The following is a 16,947-nucleotide window of genomic DNA, read 5'->3' as shown; positions in this document are numbered from 1 at the left end:
AATTAAAGAGTAAAAAATGGGTTGAGGATTTAGCTCAGCGGTAGAGCGCTTGCCTAGCGAGCACAAGGCCCTGGGTTCGGTCCCCAGCTCCGAGAAAAAAAAAAAAAAAGAGTAAAAAATGGGGCTGGAGAGATGGCTGTTTGGTTAAGAGCACTGATTGCTCTTCCAGAGGTCTGAGTTCAATTCCCAGCAACCACATGGTGGCTCACAACCATCTGTAATGGGATCCGATGCCCTCATCTGGCATGCGGGCATACATGCATTTAAAGCACTCATGTACATTAAATACATAAATAAGTCTTTTTTTAAATGTCTTAAAATCTTTTTTAAAAAAGCCATAACCTTGAAAACATAGAAACTAAAATTTACTGTTTTTTAAGTTTCAAAGACACCAGAAAAGAAAATTAAAGACCACGCACAGACTGTAAGAAACATCCGCAAGACCAAATCTGACTTATATCCAAATACACGCATGACTTCTAACAAGCGCAGGTTAGAGAGAGAACAGGACCTGGGAAGTGATTCCCTGGTCAAACGCCTGCCACACAGACAGCATCAGGATTGCAGTCTGAACTCCCAGGACCCATGTGCAGCTGGACATGGTGGTGCGTGTCTGCAGCCAGCTCTCTACAGCTCGATGGGAGGCAGAGAATTCCTGGGCACTCGCAGGTCAGACACCTGCCTTTGTGGTAACCACACACTCAGACCAGTACTTGAGGTTGTTGTCTGACGTGCCTGGGGCGCCCATATTCTCTCCTCCCTTTCTGTCCCTCCTCTCCTCTCTCTGGCTCTCTCTCTACACACACACACACACACACACACACACACACACACACACACACACACACTAACAGCTAATGAGTCCATGACAGAAGTGTTCAGCATCATTATTCTCTCCTCCCTTTCTGTCCCTCCTCTCCTCTCTCTGGCTCTCTCTCTCTACACACACACACACACACACACACACACACACACACACACACACACTAACAGCTAATGAGTCCATGACAGAAGTGTTCAGCATCATTATTCTCTCCTCCCTTTCTGTCCCTCCTCTCCTCTCTCTGGCTCTCTCTCTTCACACACACACACACACACACACACACACACACACACACACACACACACACACACTAACAGCTAATGAGTCCATGACAGAAGTGTTCAGCATCATCTCCCACGAGGAAATGACAATCAAGACCACACACAGCGAGAGAGCTTGGGAGATGAGATAGCTCAGTGGTTAAGAATCCCTGCTACAGGGGTTGGGGATTTAGCTCAGTGGTAGAGCGCTTGCCTAGCAAGCGCAAGGGCCTGGGTTCGGTCCCCAGCTCCGAAAAAAAGAAAAGAAAAAAAAAAAAAAAAAGAATCCCTGCTACACAACCCTGGGCACCAGAGCTTTGTATCTCAGAATTCACATCACAAACGAACCGAGCCTGCCAGTGCCTGCAACCTCAGCTCAGGGGGAAGACACAGATCACTCACTGAGCTTGCAAGCTGGAGGCCCAGATCTGAGAGACGCTGCCTCAGAGGAACAGAGTAGAAGCCAGTGGGCGCACAAACTCCTACCCCATTCCCACTCCAACACATAAATACACATTTCCAAACAGGCACACATACAAGATTAACTAATTTAGGGGCCCCTCCTACACTGGAACTGGGTAGAGTAACACATGCCTGTAATATCAGCGCCACTGAGACCCAGGCAGGAGCTCCTAAGAGGCCAGTCTGCTCAGCATAAGGAGACACAAACTAGTGACTCAAACTGTAACCGTCTCAACCAAGGAAAAAGCTTTCCTTTTCTAGATTCTAAGAGTGCTAATACATACCAGAATCTTCCGTGGGCTCAGTTTTCACTTTGATGGGGCCACAACTGAAAGGAGGAAGAAACATGGATCATGGGGTGCATCTGGTTGTCGACAGCTTCCCCGACATCGAGACTCGGCTAACAAGGGTCCTAACGCACAACTGCAGGGCCGAAACCCACATTCCTGGCATCGCACACCTATGCAGCACTTAGGAAACCAGGGCACAAGTGTTCTGTCACGAGACGACCCTAGGCTTTTAAAAAGTAAGGATTTTTCTAAAAAAGTAAATTTCACACTTTCACAACCAAGCGTTTGGCTGCACACCACACTTCTGGATGTGTGCAAGACGTGTGGCCCTCAGCCTTCTGCTCCTGCTAACTCTGGGGCAGGCGCAGTGTTGCTGGGAAATGATGGCTTACCTTCCACCCGGAGACAGCATGGGCCTGTCAGCATCGGCCGCCATCACTCGACCACCTATGAGGCAAATTACATTCAGGCTCAATGACATTTGCTTGTTTGTCTGTTTCTGGTTTGGGGGTTTGTTTGATACAGGGATTCTCTGTGTAGCTCTGGCTGTTCTAGAACTCACTCTATAGACCAGGCTGGCCTCCGACTTAAAGCCACCTGCCTCTGCCTCTTGAGTGCTGAGATCAAAGGCATGTGCCACCAAAGCCCCCACATCACAGTCCTTCTGTTGCTGTTGGTTTGATCTTGAGATTGGGTCTCATGAAGTAGCCCAGGCTGGCCTAACTGTCCACGATCTCTCACCTCACACAGTGCCAGGATTACAGGCTCATGATACTATGCCCTGGCTTGTGGGGACTCAAGGTGAGGTTGGGAGGACCAAGAGACGTGCAAGCGCAGACAGCCCTGAACTCCCTGATCCAGTTGTCACTGCACCAAAAGGCAGCTGATGTAAATATGACCCTACTCAAGGTCAGTGGATCTCTTCCTGGGGGCTTTTGTCAGACATGATGGGTATGGTATCAGGTGGATAATGATCAGTTCTCCAACCCGTGAGACACTGTAAAATGGTGAATCATACTGCAATTAAGAGAAATGTCTTGCAAGGCTTGTAGGTATACAGGGAGTCCAGGCATTTGGGATACCGAGACAGTTCAAAGCCAGTCTTGACTACACAGCAAAGTCCTGTCTCACCCCTGCATAGCCTACCATGTACAGGTCCCCTGGCTTGCATCACATTGTGGAGGGGTGCTGGTGGGGTTAAGCCTGCAACCAATCTTACATAGACCTTCCTTTGAGAGCCAAGAATCTATACAGCCCAAATGTCCCTCAGCACAGGAATAAGCAAACACATCTGTCTTTTATCTATATCACAACACGGACGAGAATGAAATAGCCTATGTGGAGCGCAGGGGACTCAGAAGCCTGCTCTGAGTTTGGGAACAGCCTGGTCTATAGCAAAAGGCCCAGGCCACCCAGAAAGCAAGACCCTGTAGCTGGTCTTTGCTATTTTGTGGGCTCTTTTTTTCTCCCACCCTTTACCGCACCTGACATGGTTTCACCGCTAACACTATAGGAGAGAGGAAAGGACAAAGGGAGAGAGAGATCCCTGAATCTAAGCTCTCTCCTTTTGTTTCTTCTTGAGCAGGACAACTAACCAACTGTGACCAAGATCCCCCCGAGGAATAGCAACCGCCCACCACGCCTGTCAGGGGCTCAGACTGAGACTACAGACATGGCACAAAGAGCCTGAAGGACAGACTGCAGCGAGGCAAGTAAAAGTCACATGCTGCCAGGCCCAGTGTCCCGAATTCCACCCCTGAGACTGAGTATGGATGGGAGCAGGCACTGTAATGTCAGGGCCTTTGCTATGAAATGGAGGGAGAGGCAGGCACAGCGGAAGCCAGAGGACCTGAATGCACAGACCAACAGAAACAAGTAGGAGGCAGGCCCTATGGCCTTAATCTGAATTTTTTTTTTTTGGTTCTTTTTTTTTTTTTTTTCGGAGCTGGGGACCGAACCCAGGGCCTTGCGCTTCCTAGGTAAGTGCTCTATCACTGAGCTAAATCCCCAGCTGAATTTTTCTTTGTATAGCCAGTACTGACCTCAAATTTTCCATCCTCCTGCTTCAGCTACATGGGTACTGGGACTACAGGCCTGTGCCACAACTCTGCTTGCTTCTTTATCAATCTTAAAGAGGACCCCACACACTGCTCCCGTCCCCAAGTAGTCAAAGGAGACAGACATGAGGTGACACGTGTTTTCTCCTAACATGGGCCTCAAAGTGACATGCACTACAGCCACTGTATTTGGTCTTATTTGCAATTACCCTACCCAGACCAAAAGGTAAGTGACAAAAAGCACACTGGCAGGAAGGGAAGAGGGACACCCGTCTTCACCCTCACACTGCCGTAAAGAGAACACAGAAATAGAGCCAGGGTCAGCTGACTCCAGCAAAGTTTCCCAGACAACGCAGAGAGCAGGCTCCTCACGGATCGCTCCATCCGGGAGCACTGAGACCTAGACGCAAAGCTGAATTTGAGTCTCTACATTCTGTGGGTACAAACTCAACATAGACGTCGAGCTGGGCTGGCGGTGGGGGCGGTGGAGCATCCGCCTGGCACTGGCAGGTTGGGCTCCACTCCTAGCACCACTGGAGATTAAAGACACTAAATCCAGGACACCTTTAACACAAGCAAGGTGACTGTCCATAGCCCCCGGCTAGTTGACATTTCCTTCTCTTTTTTGTAGCACAGCATTGTGAGAGGTCAGCAAGACCTGTGGACTGGATACCTCCCAGCCCCCAGAAAACAGCCAGTCAGAGAAGAAAAGGTGTCTCCTCAAGAACGCTCACCGAGTCCTCTTAACGCGTGCTATCACCTACAATCCCAGCACCGGAAGGAGGCTGGATGTCTGTGACTTTGAAGCCACTCAGGCCCAAAATCACCAAGTAAGAGGCGCCCGGCTGCTATTTCTCCAGTGCTGGAGCTGAACTCAGCCTCCTACACTGAGCTGAGTGCCCCCAGCCCTGATTTCAGAGGGTTAGCATTGTACAGTTACTAAACCATGCATTTTACACTTAAAGTGTGGCATTATTCTGTAATAAAACTGGTAAAATTCAATTTTTTTTCATTTAACAGAAAATATGTGCAAGTCACATGTGGTTACAGGCGCCTGGCAGGAAGATCAGGCCGGGTTCTACTGTGAGTCCAAGGTCAAGCTGGCTACCCCAGTGTGTGTGCGTGCATGTGAGTGAGTGTGCGTGCATGTTCATACACTCAGATTCATTTGTCTTCTCTCATCCATCTTTATGTGGTAGAAAGAACTCCTCTGGTACTGAGTATCACCTTTAAAACATGTCAAATCAGGGGCTGGAGAGATGGCTCAGTGGTTAGAGCACTGACTGCTCTTTCAGAGGTCCTGAGTTCAATTCCCAGCAACCACATGGTGGCTCACAACCATCTGTGATGGGATCCGATGCCCTCTTCTGGTGTGTCTGAAGACAGCGAAAGTGTACTTGTATACATTAAATAAATAAATAAATATTAAAACAAAAACGAAAGCCGTGTAAGCTGGGGGCCAGAAACGAGCCGTGGGAGTTGAGAGCGCACACTGCTCCTGCAGAGGGCCCTGTTCAGGTTCCTGCAGCCACAGCAGCGAGCTCACAACTGCCTGCAACTCCAGCTCTGGGGTCTGATGCCCTCACGCCCTCTTTTGGCCTCCATGGCCATGTGCACACACACAAATCTTTAAGAAAGAAAGAAAGAAAGAAAGAAAGAAAGAAAGAAAGAAAGAAAGAAAGAAGGAAGGAAGGAAGGAAGGAAGGAAGGAAGGAAGGAAGGAAGGAAGGAAGGAAGGAAGGAAGGAAAGAAAGAAAGAAAGAAAGAAAGAAAGAAAGAAAGAAAGAAAGCAAGCAAGCAAGCAAGCAAGCACTGACAGTAGACCTGGCTCTCGGGGTGCCACTCCCATCTTGTCCTAATTGAGTGGGATGGCCAGCTCAGCTAGAGGAAGTCCTGGGGCCATCCCCTCAACCTCCAATGCTCTTCCTCAACCCCTCTGGGCCATTCTTACACATGGCTGCCTTACTTCGGTCATGGCCGCCTGACAGCCATTAACAGTTGCTAACAGATGAGGCACACTCAAGTGTCCAGACCGCGCTTCCAGACACACTCCCGTGCTCACACTGCTCTGCCATTGCGGAAGTATGAGCTCAACCAAGCTGGCTCACAGGACGGGAGAGGAAGGCAGACAGGGTAGACAGAAGCATGAAACACCATGGTTTTTCAATAATCCCGATTCAAAAACCCAGCTGCCAACATGTGAGCAAGGCCACGCACTCACCAAGGTGTTTCTTCGGCTCGAGGAAAGGTCTGCGTGGGAAGGAAACAGGAAACAATGAGTGAACACTCAAGACTACTTTCGTAAGCAGCAGCACGCAGTGTCTGGATTACACAGAACGGTGCAGATCTGGTGAGCACGCACGCACGCACACTCCGTGACAGGCAACATGGAACAGGCGCCTCACCTCTTGATGATGAAGGAAATCCCCGCCTTGTTCTCCAGAATCCACTTCAAGGTTGCGAGGTCATAGTGCTCGGGATGCTTGAAGGCGACCCCCTCGGGAAGCCCCTGCACCGCCACAGCTGACTGGTCACGCAGCATCTTCTCATATGGCACAGGGACCACTGTGGATTTGCCTAAGGCTTTCCCTGTGGGAAGAAGGTGTGGAATTAGCAAGACCCACACATGATCACAACTGAAAACTGAATCACGGCAGCTGCGGGAGGACTCCCACGCCGTATGTAAAGTGACTGTCATTTCATGAGGACACGATTCTGGAGCTCCGACACCCATAGAAACTTCAGGGCAGGTTAGGCTCGTAACTGTAATCCTAGTGTTAAGAAAAAAAATCCTGGGGTTCACTGGTTACCTAGTCTGGCCAATCAGTGAGTTCCAGGCTCACAAAGCAGACCTGTCTCAAAAAGTAAGAAGGGCATGCGGCTGACAGGTTAGTGGCTAAGAGCACTGCTCTTCCAGAGGACCTGTGTTTGACTCAAAACAATGACAGTGTACTCATATACATAAAATAAATGAATAAATCTTAAAAAAAAAAAGAAAAGAAATCAGTAAGGGGGAGCTGACAAGATGGCTCAATAGGTGAGAGCGGCCTGCTGCCAGGCCTAAGGACCCGAGTTCAATTCCCAGAACCCGCATGGTAGAAATAGAAAACCAACGTCTGCAAGCTGTCCATCCTCTTACCTCCCCATGTAACACTGTGGACTGCATGGACACAGGCACACAGATGTGCACAATCACGTAAGTAAATGGAAAACAAATTAAATGTAAGGTAGAAAAGCAATGCCAAAGACACATGAGCTCCAGATGCACACGGCAGCACTGAACCCCGCAAGCAGATCATGCTGGCCCGCAACTTTAATCCCAGCACTCAGGAGGCAGAGGCTGGAGGATTCGAGTTCAAGGCCAGCCTGGTCTACAGAACAAGTTTCAGGACAGCCAGAGTTACATACATACCTGTCTGGAAAAATAAAAACAACGACAAAATAAAAAGAGCTTCCCAAAGGTCAGGGAGTGGCATCTGACTGTTCTCAAGGCATCTGACTTCAACATTAACATAGTATTTCAAATGCAATTTAAACATTTATGTTTGATTCCCATGTCCACTACCTCCTGAACCTGGAATCTGTACAAAGGACCAAAATACAAACTACACACATACCTCACTCTGGCCAGTGTGGCACACCTACAAGGCCAGCTAAGTGAGAGACTGGGTGGAAGATCCAAGAAGGTCAAAGCCTGCCTGAGGATTAGTGAGAGCCTCTCTTAGGGTAAAAACAACAGGCTGAGGATGGGGTGCACTCCAGTTCTCTAGCGATTTCTTTGTGGGGTCCTGGGTTCAACCTCAGAACCAGAATAAATTATAAGGATGATTTGTTCCATTAATATAGTCTCTAGATTTATTTGTCATATGTATAAGTTACAAGGCATGCTTTGGTCCCTACGACAGGACGGAAGCAGATGGCAGTTTGCAGAGGTGAGGATAACCATCGATGCCAAAACCAGTCACTCTCAGGCCAGCGGAGTGGGTCAAAGGGTAAAGGCCCATGCCACGAAAGCCTTGTTGCCGGAGTTTAAATCCAGAACTCACATAAAGTGGGAGAACTGACTCCATATAGTTGGCCTCTGACCTCATCGTCCATGCCATGACATACATGTATAACCCTCCCATACATACACACACATACTAGAAATTGTTGGGGTTTTTTTCTTTTTTTTATTTTTTTGGAGCTGGGGACCGAACCCAGGGCCTTGCGCTTGCTAGGCAAGCTCTACCACTGAGCTAAATCCCCAACCCCGGTTTTTGTTTGTTTTTTTTTTCTTATCTTCTGCGTTAAGCACTCACTTTGCAGACCAGACTGACCTGAAACTCAGAGACCCACTCCCATGTCACCATGCCTGCCCAGTATATATTGGTAACAATAATTAATTAACTACATCCTACTTATTTCTCAGTTCTTTTGACTTAACCCCTTAAATTTACAAATTAATCTACTCAATTTGTAAAACATTATATGACTGTCAAATCAATTATAAAATCTACCACTTAGGAAACATGTCATAGTGGCCGGGGACACTGCAGTGGGAGAGACATTAACCATTCACAGAACAATCAGTTCAATCCCCAGAACCCACACAAGAACTCCACAAAGTTGTCCTGACCTTCACACAAAAGCTCTCACACCCACAAATACACACGTGTGTATATACAAACACAATCCCCCCCCCCCCCCGGAGCTGGGGACCGAACCCAGAGCCTTGCGCTTGCTAGGCAAGTGCTCTACCGCTGAGCTAAATCCCCAACCCACAAACACAATTTTTTTAGAGAGGAAAATACTCGTATTTTCTCAAATTTTAAAGTGTGTTTTTACCATAACAAAAGCAGAAATAGTCCTCCACCGTTTTTCTGAGGGTCTCAATTTCTACAGCATCCACGCTCATCCGGTTGGCCTGGGTTGTACATTTCATCTTATGCATCTCGGCGGCCTTTTCTTCTTCTTCAACACCTGTAAAACAGTGACACAAAGGCTCGTATCCACTGTCCCAGTTTGCTTCTCTGTTGCTACAATAAACACCTATATGGTAGGAAAGAACTTACTGGCTCTCAGGTGCCACCAAGGCAGGCCACAGCAGAGAGCATGGAGGAGCAGTGCTTACTGGCTTGCTCAGCCTGCTTTCTTTTTTTTTTTTTTTTTTTTTTTTTAAGTGCACTGTAGCTGTCTTCTTCAGACACACGAGAAGAGGGCATCAGATCCCATTACAGATGGCTGTGAGCCACCATGTGGTTGCTGGGAATTGAACTCAGGACCTCTGGAAGAGCAGTCGGTGCTCTTAACCACTGAGCCAGATCTCCAGCCCTCAGCCTGCTTTCTTATAAAGCCCAGAACCATCTGCTCAGGGGTAGCACAGCCCACAGTGGGCTGAAACATCCCATATTAATCACCAATCAAGAAAAGGCCCCACAGATATGCCCGAAGACATGGGGGCAATTATGCAATTGTGGGTCCTTCTTCCTAGGGAACTGGTTGGTCAGTACCAAGTTGGCACAAACGGACAGCCTGAATGCCACTTTATTCTTACTACTTGGCCTTTCCTAAGAATATTGTTGCTATGCCTTTTCCTCCAGCCAGCCAGCCTGCCTTCCTTCCTTCCTTCCTTCCTTCCTTCCTTCCTTCCTTCCTTCCTTCCGCCTCACTAATCACCCAGCTTCCCCTGAAGCTCCTATCTGGCCACCACTGACTGGCCTTGAACCCTCCTTTTTCCTCAGTCTGGGTATACAGGCATGACTTACCGCACCCAGGACTATATTCTAACGAATTCGTTACAAAATCTCCATGCGGAAAGGAATGGGGACATTCTAACAGTAAACATCTGGCTGGGTGAGGGGCTTACAGCTGTAATGCCAGCATGGGGAGGTGGAGCCGGGAAGATCAGGAACTGGAGGTCGGGGCTGGAGAGAGGAGTTAAGAGCACTCTGCCTGTTCTTCCACCAGAGGGCCCTAGACAGACCCCTTGGAATTCCTGTTCCAAACAACAGTGCCGTCTTCTGACCTCCATGGGCAGTGCACACATGTAGTACATAGACCCCTGGGGGACACACAAAAACTCACATACATAAAATAAAAATAAATCTCAAAAAGAGAGGTTTGGCAGTCATCCAGAGCTGCTACATGAGACTGTGGCTCAAGAAAGCATAGGGCTGGGCACAGGGCTCAGCTGGTGCTTGCCAGTCATGCATGGAACTCTGGTTCAACCTCCAGCCCTGCATGAACCATGTAGCGGCACACTGCTAGAACCCGGCATACTGCTAGAACCCAGCACTCAAGAGGCAGCTGCAGGAGGATCGGGAATTCAAGGTCCTCCTTTGCTGCATAGGAAGTCTGAGGTCATATATGAGACCCTGTCTATATAAACAAATGAACTAACATATAACCAGGGTTCAAATTTTATCAGAAAAATCAAGATACGAAGATTTTAAATAGGAAGACAGTGAGGGGGGGCAGGGGACAGTTTGCAGCATCCTTTCTGCCCTAGGGACTGGAAGCAGAACTCCGTGTGTGACACCCAAGTACCCTACCACTGAGACACTGCCAGCCCCAGCCCTGGAAGGACTAAAAAATGCACTGGAGGCTAAGACAGCAGAAATGGAGTTCAAAGCCAGTGACAGCTACACAATGAGACTGGCGAAGAAGTAAGAAGGAAGAGGACAGAGAACTTGAAGGAACAATAGAGAGTTAAATGAATTAACTAACAAACAAGGCTGTCTGCGAGCACTGCTGGCCCGCCTCTTGGGCATGTGCTGGCCAGTGTGAGGCTGCAGGGCCAGTTTGGATCTTACAGACAGGTTTTATGGTTTGCTTTGTTTGAGCCTGATCTACCATAGATGCAGTGGTCACTGCTGCCATGGCCTTGACGTGCATCTCCTGACCCTGCCCACAGAGTTGACATTTACTTAGTGATACAACACTGTATTTCTTTCTCGTGAAAAGGAAACAAAAAGGGGGAGTTTTTATAGCACACAAAACATAGCTCTCTAATGCCTGGGCATGGTAGCTCATGCCTTTAACCCTGGGGAGGCAGAAGCAGGAAGATCTCTGAGAGTTTGGGGCTAGCCTAATCTACAGAGCCAGTTCCAGGCCAGCCAGGGCTACAAAGAAAGACCTCACAAATCAAACAAAAACCCCTCTCTACCTTCTTTCTGATATTCCTAACCCTAACCTTAACCTTATAAAAGTTAAAGATTTTGAGAGAAAAGCTTATCAACCCCTGTGCCCAATGCAAGACCCAACAGGTGACAAGACTCCCTGGGAAAACCTACGCTGGTTCGGGAGGGCAGTCAGATGTTTGCGTCCAGCCAGCTGTCCCTGAACTCAATGGCAAGTCTCCTATTTGGTATAAGCCACTAGCTTCAGTTTCGCTGAGGAACTGTGGTGTATCTGTTCCTTACACTCACCCACAAGGTAAAGCATGGTGTCATGGTTTGTATGTTTGGCCCAGGGAGGGGCACTTTTGGAGGTGTGGCCTTGTTGGAGTGGGTGTGTCAGTATGGAGTGGTTTAATACCCTAGTCCTAGAGTCATAATACTGGAAGTCAGTATTGTGCTAACAGCCTTCTAATGATTTTCTTCTTGGTGAGAAAAGTGCTACTCACATAATAGGACATCATAACCGCAGCCCAATTCAACAGTGCAGTGCCTACCTGAAGCCCAGAGAGAGAGGACTGTTACTGTTTGCAAATGATGGTGAGCTTTCTTCTCTCTCCTTCGGCAGAAGATGTAGGGAAGGGGCCTCACACTGTGGCACTAGTCACTCCAGCAGTTATCAAAGTGGCTTCATCCCTTAGAGTGGCCGTAGCAGCACACAGCACTGTCCTCTCCACTCGCTGTTTCTATACTGGGTCCTGAACATGGAGCCCTGGATACATCCATCTTTGTGGGGCCTACCACAGTGTTGCCGTAGCACCCTGGACCTGCCCCAGAAGCCACGTCACTGGGCGCTCTTTCTCTTAGATCTGTACCCCGTAGATTCCACCATGAAGTGCTGGAGGTCATCACCCCACCCCCTAATAGCAGGGAGGGAGAAATGAAGGAGGGCTGGAGGACCACAGGTGGGCAGGCTCTGAGATGCTGGCTTTGGAGACTGGTGTCTAAACAGGACCAACAGCAGCAAGGGAAGACCAAGGAGCCCTATAAAAACCCCAAGCCGGGGCTGGGGATTTAGCTCAGTGATAGAGCGCTTGCCTAGCAAGCGCAAAGCCCTGGGTTCAGTCCCCAGCTCCCCCCCCCCAAAAAAAAAAACCCAAGCCAGTGTTCCTTTAACAAGGCTTCTCACAGCCTGGATCTCTGCAGCTTGGTTTCTTGTCTTACAAAGTTGTTCAGTTCCTTGTGTCCCCTGCACTCAGCAACCCCTAGACAGCACCTGCCAGCCCCCTCCTCGCCCCTCGTACATGATCTCCTTCTACAGTGGCTTGTCTTAACCCATTCTGACAAATACTCTTGTCACAATGTCTTCTCTCTTCAGATGTAATTCATTCTTACAAAGTTTGAGATGCTTTACCTAAAAACAACTACATTTAATATTTACATACTACAAAAGATAAAAATGCCACACTTACAATACTTCACAAAATCTTTTTGGAAATCTTTTCTGGTATTGACAAAAGCACGCCCTCTTTCGGTTCCAACGACAAACACATCTGTCTCATACACGGCGATGCAGGCCACCTCAGCCTTGGACTTGGCCAGCTCTTTACACTGAAATAAAAACAGACATTACACTGCATATAGCTGTTAAAAAGCACTGTTTCGGGCTGGGGATTTAGCTCAGTGGTAGAGCACTTTTAGCTCAGTGATAGAGCGCTTGCCTAGCAAGCGCAAGGCCCTGGGTTCAGTCCCCAGCTCCGGAAAAAAAAAAAAAAAAGAACCAAAAAAAAAAAAAAAAAAAGCACTGTTTCTTTCTAGATAAATTAAAAACCTAACACTTAAAACTGCCGTAATATACAATCAGGACTCGAGTGTCATTCATATCTTTAAATTAAGCAAAAGTAGATTTTGTACCTAGTTCTAAAAGGGGGCAGGGGAGATAAAAACAAAACAACAACAAAACAATTTACAGGAAGAATGAAAGGAGGAACACCCCCCACGCCCCATGTTGTGTGTTGAGGGAAGATTCCTCAATATACAAACTCAAATTTGCAGACCCTGTGAGGCCTTAGGGAAAGCAGGGTCCCAAGGGCCAGCTGCCTCCGCTGCCAAGAAGGGAACGTGGGTGCCATAGATGGAAACTGCAGACAGCGTGGTGTCGCTAGGCGGGACTAATGCCGCCACCCGAGAGCAGATCTGACGCTCACTCAGAAGGCAACTCCACTCCTAAGGTTTTTGTTTCTTTGGAGTTTTTCTTGTTATCTCATTATATAGCCCAAAGTATGCTAGAACACAAGATTCTCCTGCCTCAGTTTCCAAAGTGCTGGGATTCTACTCGGATTCTGACTGACTTTACATTAATCGTGTAGAAGAACCTGAGGGCTGGGGATGTGTAGGGTAGGAGCACAATGCTGGAGCCGCGCCAAGTTTGGGTTCCAGCACAGAAACAGTCTATAAAACTTGGTAGTAAAATCTGACTCAAAAGTTCAAATCTTGGGCCTGGGAGGATGTGGCTTGCCTACCGTGACCCTAACATTTTGGAGAGACGGAGACAAAAAATGGATCAGAAAGTGCAAGGTCAGATGGCCTCAAAAAAATAAATAGATCCTAGGGCACACGTCAGAGGTGGAGAGCTGGCCTAGCACAGCAGATGCAGGATGGCTCGATCCCAACATTTAAGAGGAGTAATAATTAATTTGTTTAGCTAATGTTTCACAGGAACTACGACCAGGCCCCTGGCAGAGCCCCACTGTCTCACCATGGACTCCAGGGCAGACATGAGGAACGTCACCACCATCCTGCTCTCCGAAGACTCCTCATCCTCCGCAGGCAGCGCGGACATCGCTACTTGGGCCATGATTTCTGCAGAGGAAAACACAAGGGAGGTGAGTGGAGGAGACCCACATGGCCAATGCTCTACGCATGCGGCCCACATCGTTTACAGTGTCATAGCTGCCCGAACTCCTTTAAGATACGTGCTTAACTTTCCAGGGCATGTTATTTCCATAAAATTAGCTCAGCATCACACCCCAAATAAGACCCAGATGGCATCCAGGCCCAGTGACATGTTCTCCAGGGAGAGCAGCCACACTTCGTGATCCAATTCACGGGCAAGCAACAAACTCCTGTCTCTCCCCGGTGTGCACGCATAGAAGAGCAGGTGGCGTTACCCAAGCCGAGCCGAGCTGCTTCTCTCTAAGGGAGCAGGCTGCAGGGCCCTGGGTGGCACCTATGACTCCTCTGTCACACAGCACAGTACTCTCTTCAGACATAGTCTTTGGTGCTGTGGTATCAACAAGAAGGCTCGCAGGAATTACAAACAACAAAAACTAAGACAGGGATGTAGAGAGGCTTAGAACTCTGGAAACTGCTGCACTGCACTTCTGGGATGGCAACATGATTCACACTTGCATACTCATGGCGTTCTGAACAGTCTAACGGCAGCCAGGAGCTACACACGTGAGGACCATCACTGCGTCTTTACACGCAGGACACTGGGCTGGCGGCAGGCTCTGGTGCTGGAGTGCGCTCCTGGCATGAGTGAAGGTCTGTGCTTGTACTTGTGCACACCTGTGGCCCCACCACGAAGAGGCAGGGGCAGGAGGATCTGAACTCAGTGGTATCCTCGGACATGGTAAATCCAAGACCTGTCTGGGCTAACGACACTGTCTCCAAATCAAACAAACAAACCAAAAAAAAAAAAAAAAAAAAAAAAAAAAAGAAGGAATTCTCATCTGTGGTGGTATGGCTGCAAATAGCCCCCACTGACTCTTGTATTTGAATGCTTGGTCCCCAATGGATAGAACTATTTGAGAAGGAGAAGGAAGAGGTGTGGCCTTGTTGGAAGGGGTGTCATTGGGGGTGGACTTTAAGATTTCAAAAGCCCAAGCCATTCTCAATTAGCTAGATCTCTCTCTCTGCCTAATGCCTGTGGACCAAATGCAAATTACCAGCTACAGTTCCAACACCCTGCCTGCCTGCCTGCCTGCCTGCCTGCCTGCCTGCCTGCCTGCCTCCCTGCCTCCCTGCCTCCCTGCCTCCCTGCCTTCAGTCTGCCTGCCTCCCTGCCTTCAGTCTGCCTGCCTGCCTGCCTGCCTGCCTGCCTGCCTGCAGCCTCCCTGTCTTCAGTCTGCCTGCCTGCCTGCCTGCCTGCCTGCCTGCCTGCCTGCCTGCCTGCCTGCCTGTGGCCTCCCTGCCTGCCTGCAGCCTGCCTGCCTGCCTGCAGCCTGCCGGCATGCTCCCCAACCATGATGGTCATGGACTCTAAACCTCTAGAACCGTGAGCCCCAACTTTCCTTTATAAATTGCCTTGGTGCTTTTCACAGCAGTAGAGAAGTAATTCAGACATTATTGAGGCTGGAACACAGGTGAAGCCCGAGAGTACTGCAAATGGAGTAACCAACGCAAAAGGACGAACCCCAGGTGACTCTGGTCCCACGGTGGGCCTCGATGACTCAAATACAGAGACAAAGTAGAATGGCTGGGAAGTGGGAGCAGAGGGGAGAGGCTGACAGAGAAGAGTAAAACTTGGGTACCTTTAATACCACCGGCAAACAGAAGCACATCAGATCTCTGATTTCCAGGCCAGCCTGGTCTACAGAGTGAGTGTCAGGACAGCTAGGGCTACACAGAGAAACCCTGTCTCAAACAAACAAACCCCGGAGGGAAAAACAGCCTCGGATGGCGCACAATGTGAACAGTTAATGTCAGAGAACCCAACCCTCGGAGAACAGACATCTTTATGATACAATTTTGCCAAAGTTAATTTAGAAGCAAAAACAAAAAGACATCACACAGACTGGCATGTGACAGGGAGACATGAGAAGGCAGTCTGAGGTAAACCTAAACCACACTGACTTTCTATAGAAGTAAACGATGCGACTGCTAACACTGCACCTTCCTTTTCTATAGAAGTGTGTAAACGATGCAACTGCTAACACTATTTTAAACGCCGTTTCTCATAGCAGGAACTGAAGGCAGGATGACTGAAACAGTGTTGTTCTAAAAAGCTCGCTGTGTGACTGCACGACAAAGAGCTCGGTGTCCCTCTGCAGGGACCCACTACTTCACAGGAGAACTTGCAGACTGCGAGCTCATACCCTGCTGTGTGGGACACGGGAGAATCCTTCCCTCACTCCTAGAGGAAGACTGGCTCCTGCCAGTAAGGGCTGGCGTCTGACTGAGCCTACTCCCACCTCAGGAACCAACTTACACTCGACTCAGGTATCACCGGGTACCCACTTATACCCACTTAGGAGGAAGGCTTTGTACTGAAAACCACAGTTCCCACAGTGCCCACCACACCACATTTCCAAACATGGACTGTCTGTAAAACAAGCCCCCCTCACGACTAGAGCCCGAGAAGGAGATGCAGTCGCAGGCCAGCAAACTGCGCCCAGGAAAAGCCTGTGCAGCGCTCTTTTCTCTGGGGTAAATGAACCTGTGAAAGTGTGGGATACAGAAAGGGGGAGATGACCTAATGATTTATCCACAGCCACAGACATTCACCCACAATATTGTGTCAGTGTTTCTGGAAGCTCGTCCTTTTTTTTTTTCTTTTAAACTACCCAGCAAGGGGGGTAAATAAATGCATAAGTGATGCCCTCGTTTTACACATGCAATGTGGCCCCAACTGGAATCAGAACAAAAAACCGGGATTAATTTTTTTTAAATCTACTGCTGGCTTCCAGACTCACTTGTCACAAACCTGCCCTAAAGTCACCTTGATGTGCCTTAAGAAACCGGAAAGCCTTTAATCCCAGAACTCCGGGAGGCAAAGGCAGGCAGATCACTGTGAGTGAGTTCCAGGCCAGCCAGGGCTACATGTTGAGACTCTGTCTCAAAAAGAAAAGGAAAGAAAAAGAAAGACATAATCAAATTTCATTTTATATATAAGGACAAGCGAGTATGAAATTCTCAAAGAATATCTTTTTTGTCAACCAACAGCCCACAGATCTC

The 16,947-nt window shown here is 48.6% G+C and overlaps 1 protein-coding gene across 24 annotated transcripts in view; it reads right to left on the bottom strand.

Annotated features, from left to right (window-relative positions):
- Nucleotides 1–16,947, bottom strand: part of Gtf2i (general transcription factor II I) — a 75,334-nt gene that overhangs the window by 41,616 nt on the left and 16,771 nt on the right. For all 24 annotated transcript variants that reach the window (XM_063271417.1, XM_063271421.1, XM_008769141.3 and 21 more), the window contains 7 exons: nucleotides 13,748–13,851; nucleotides 12,462–12,600; nucleotides 8,720–8,854; nucleotides 6,298–6,481; nucleotides 6,114–6,142; nucleotides 2,228–2,282; nucleotides 1,830–1,873 (listed from right to left, as the gene is read on the bottom strand). In XM_063271417.1, the coding sequence (XP_063127487.1) occupies nucleotides 1,830–1,873; nucleotides 2,228–2,282; nucleotides 6,114–6,142; nucleotides 6,298–6,481; nucleotides 8,720–8,854; nucleotides 12,462–12,600; nucleotides 13,748–13,846 (685 nt within the window). In that variant the 5' untranslated portion in view covers nucleotides 13,847–13,851. Of the gene's footprint in view, nucleotides 1–1,829; nucleotides 1,874–2,227; nucleotides 2,283–6,113; nucleotides 6,143–6,297; nucleotides 6,482–8,719; nucleotides 8,855–12,461; nucleotides 12,601–13,747; nucleotides 13,852–16,947 lie in introns of those variants that run through there.

Source organism: Rattus norvegicus, chromosome 12, assembly GCF_036323735.1.
Source record: "Rattus norvegicus strain BN/NHsdMcwi chromosome 12, GRCr8, whole genome shotgun sequence".
Lineage (NCBI taxonomy): Eukaryota > Metazoa > Chordata > Mammalia > Rodentia > Muridae > Rattus > Rattus norvegicus.
This window is presented reverse-complemented; position numbering and strand designations above follow the sequence as displayed.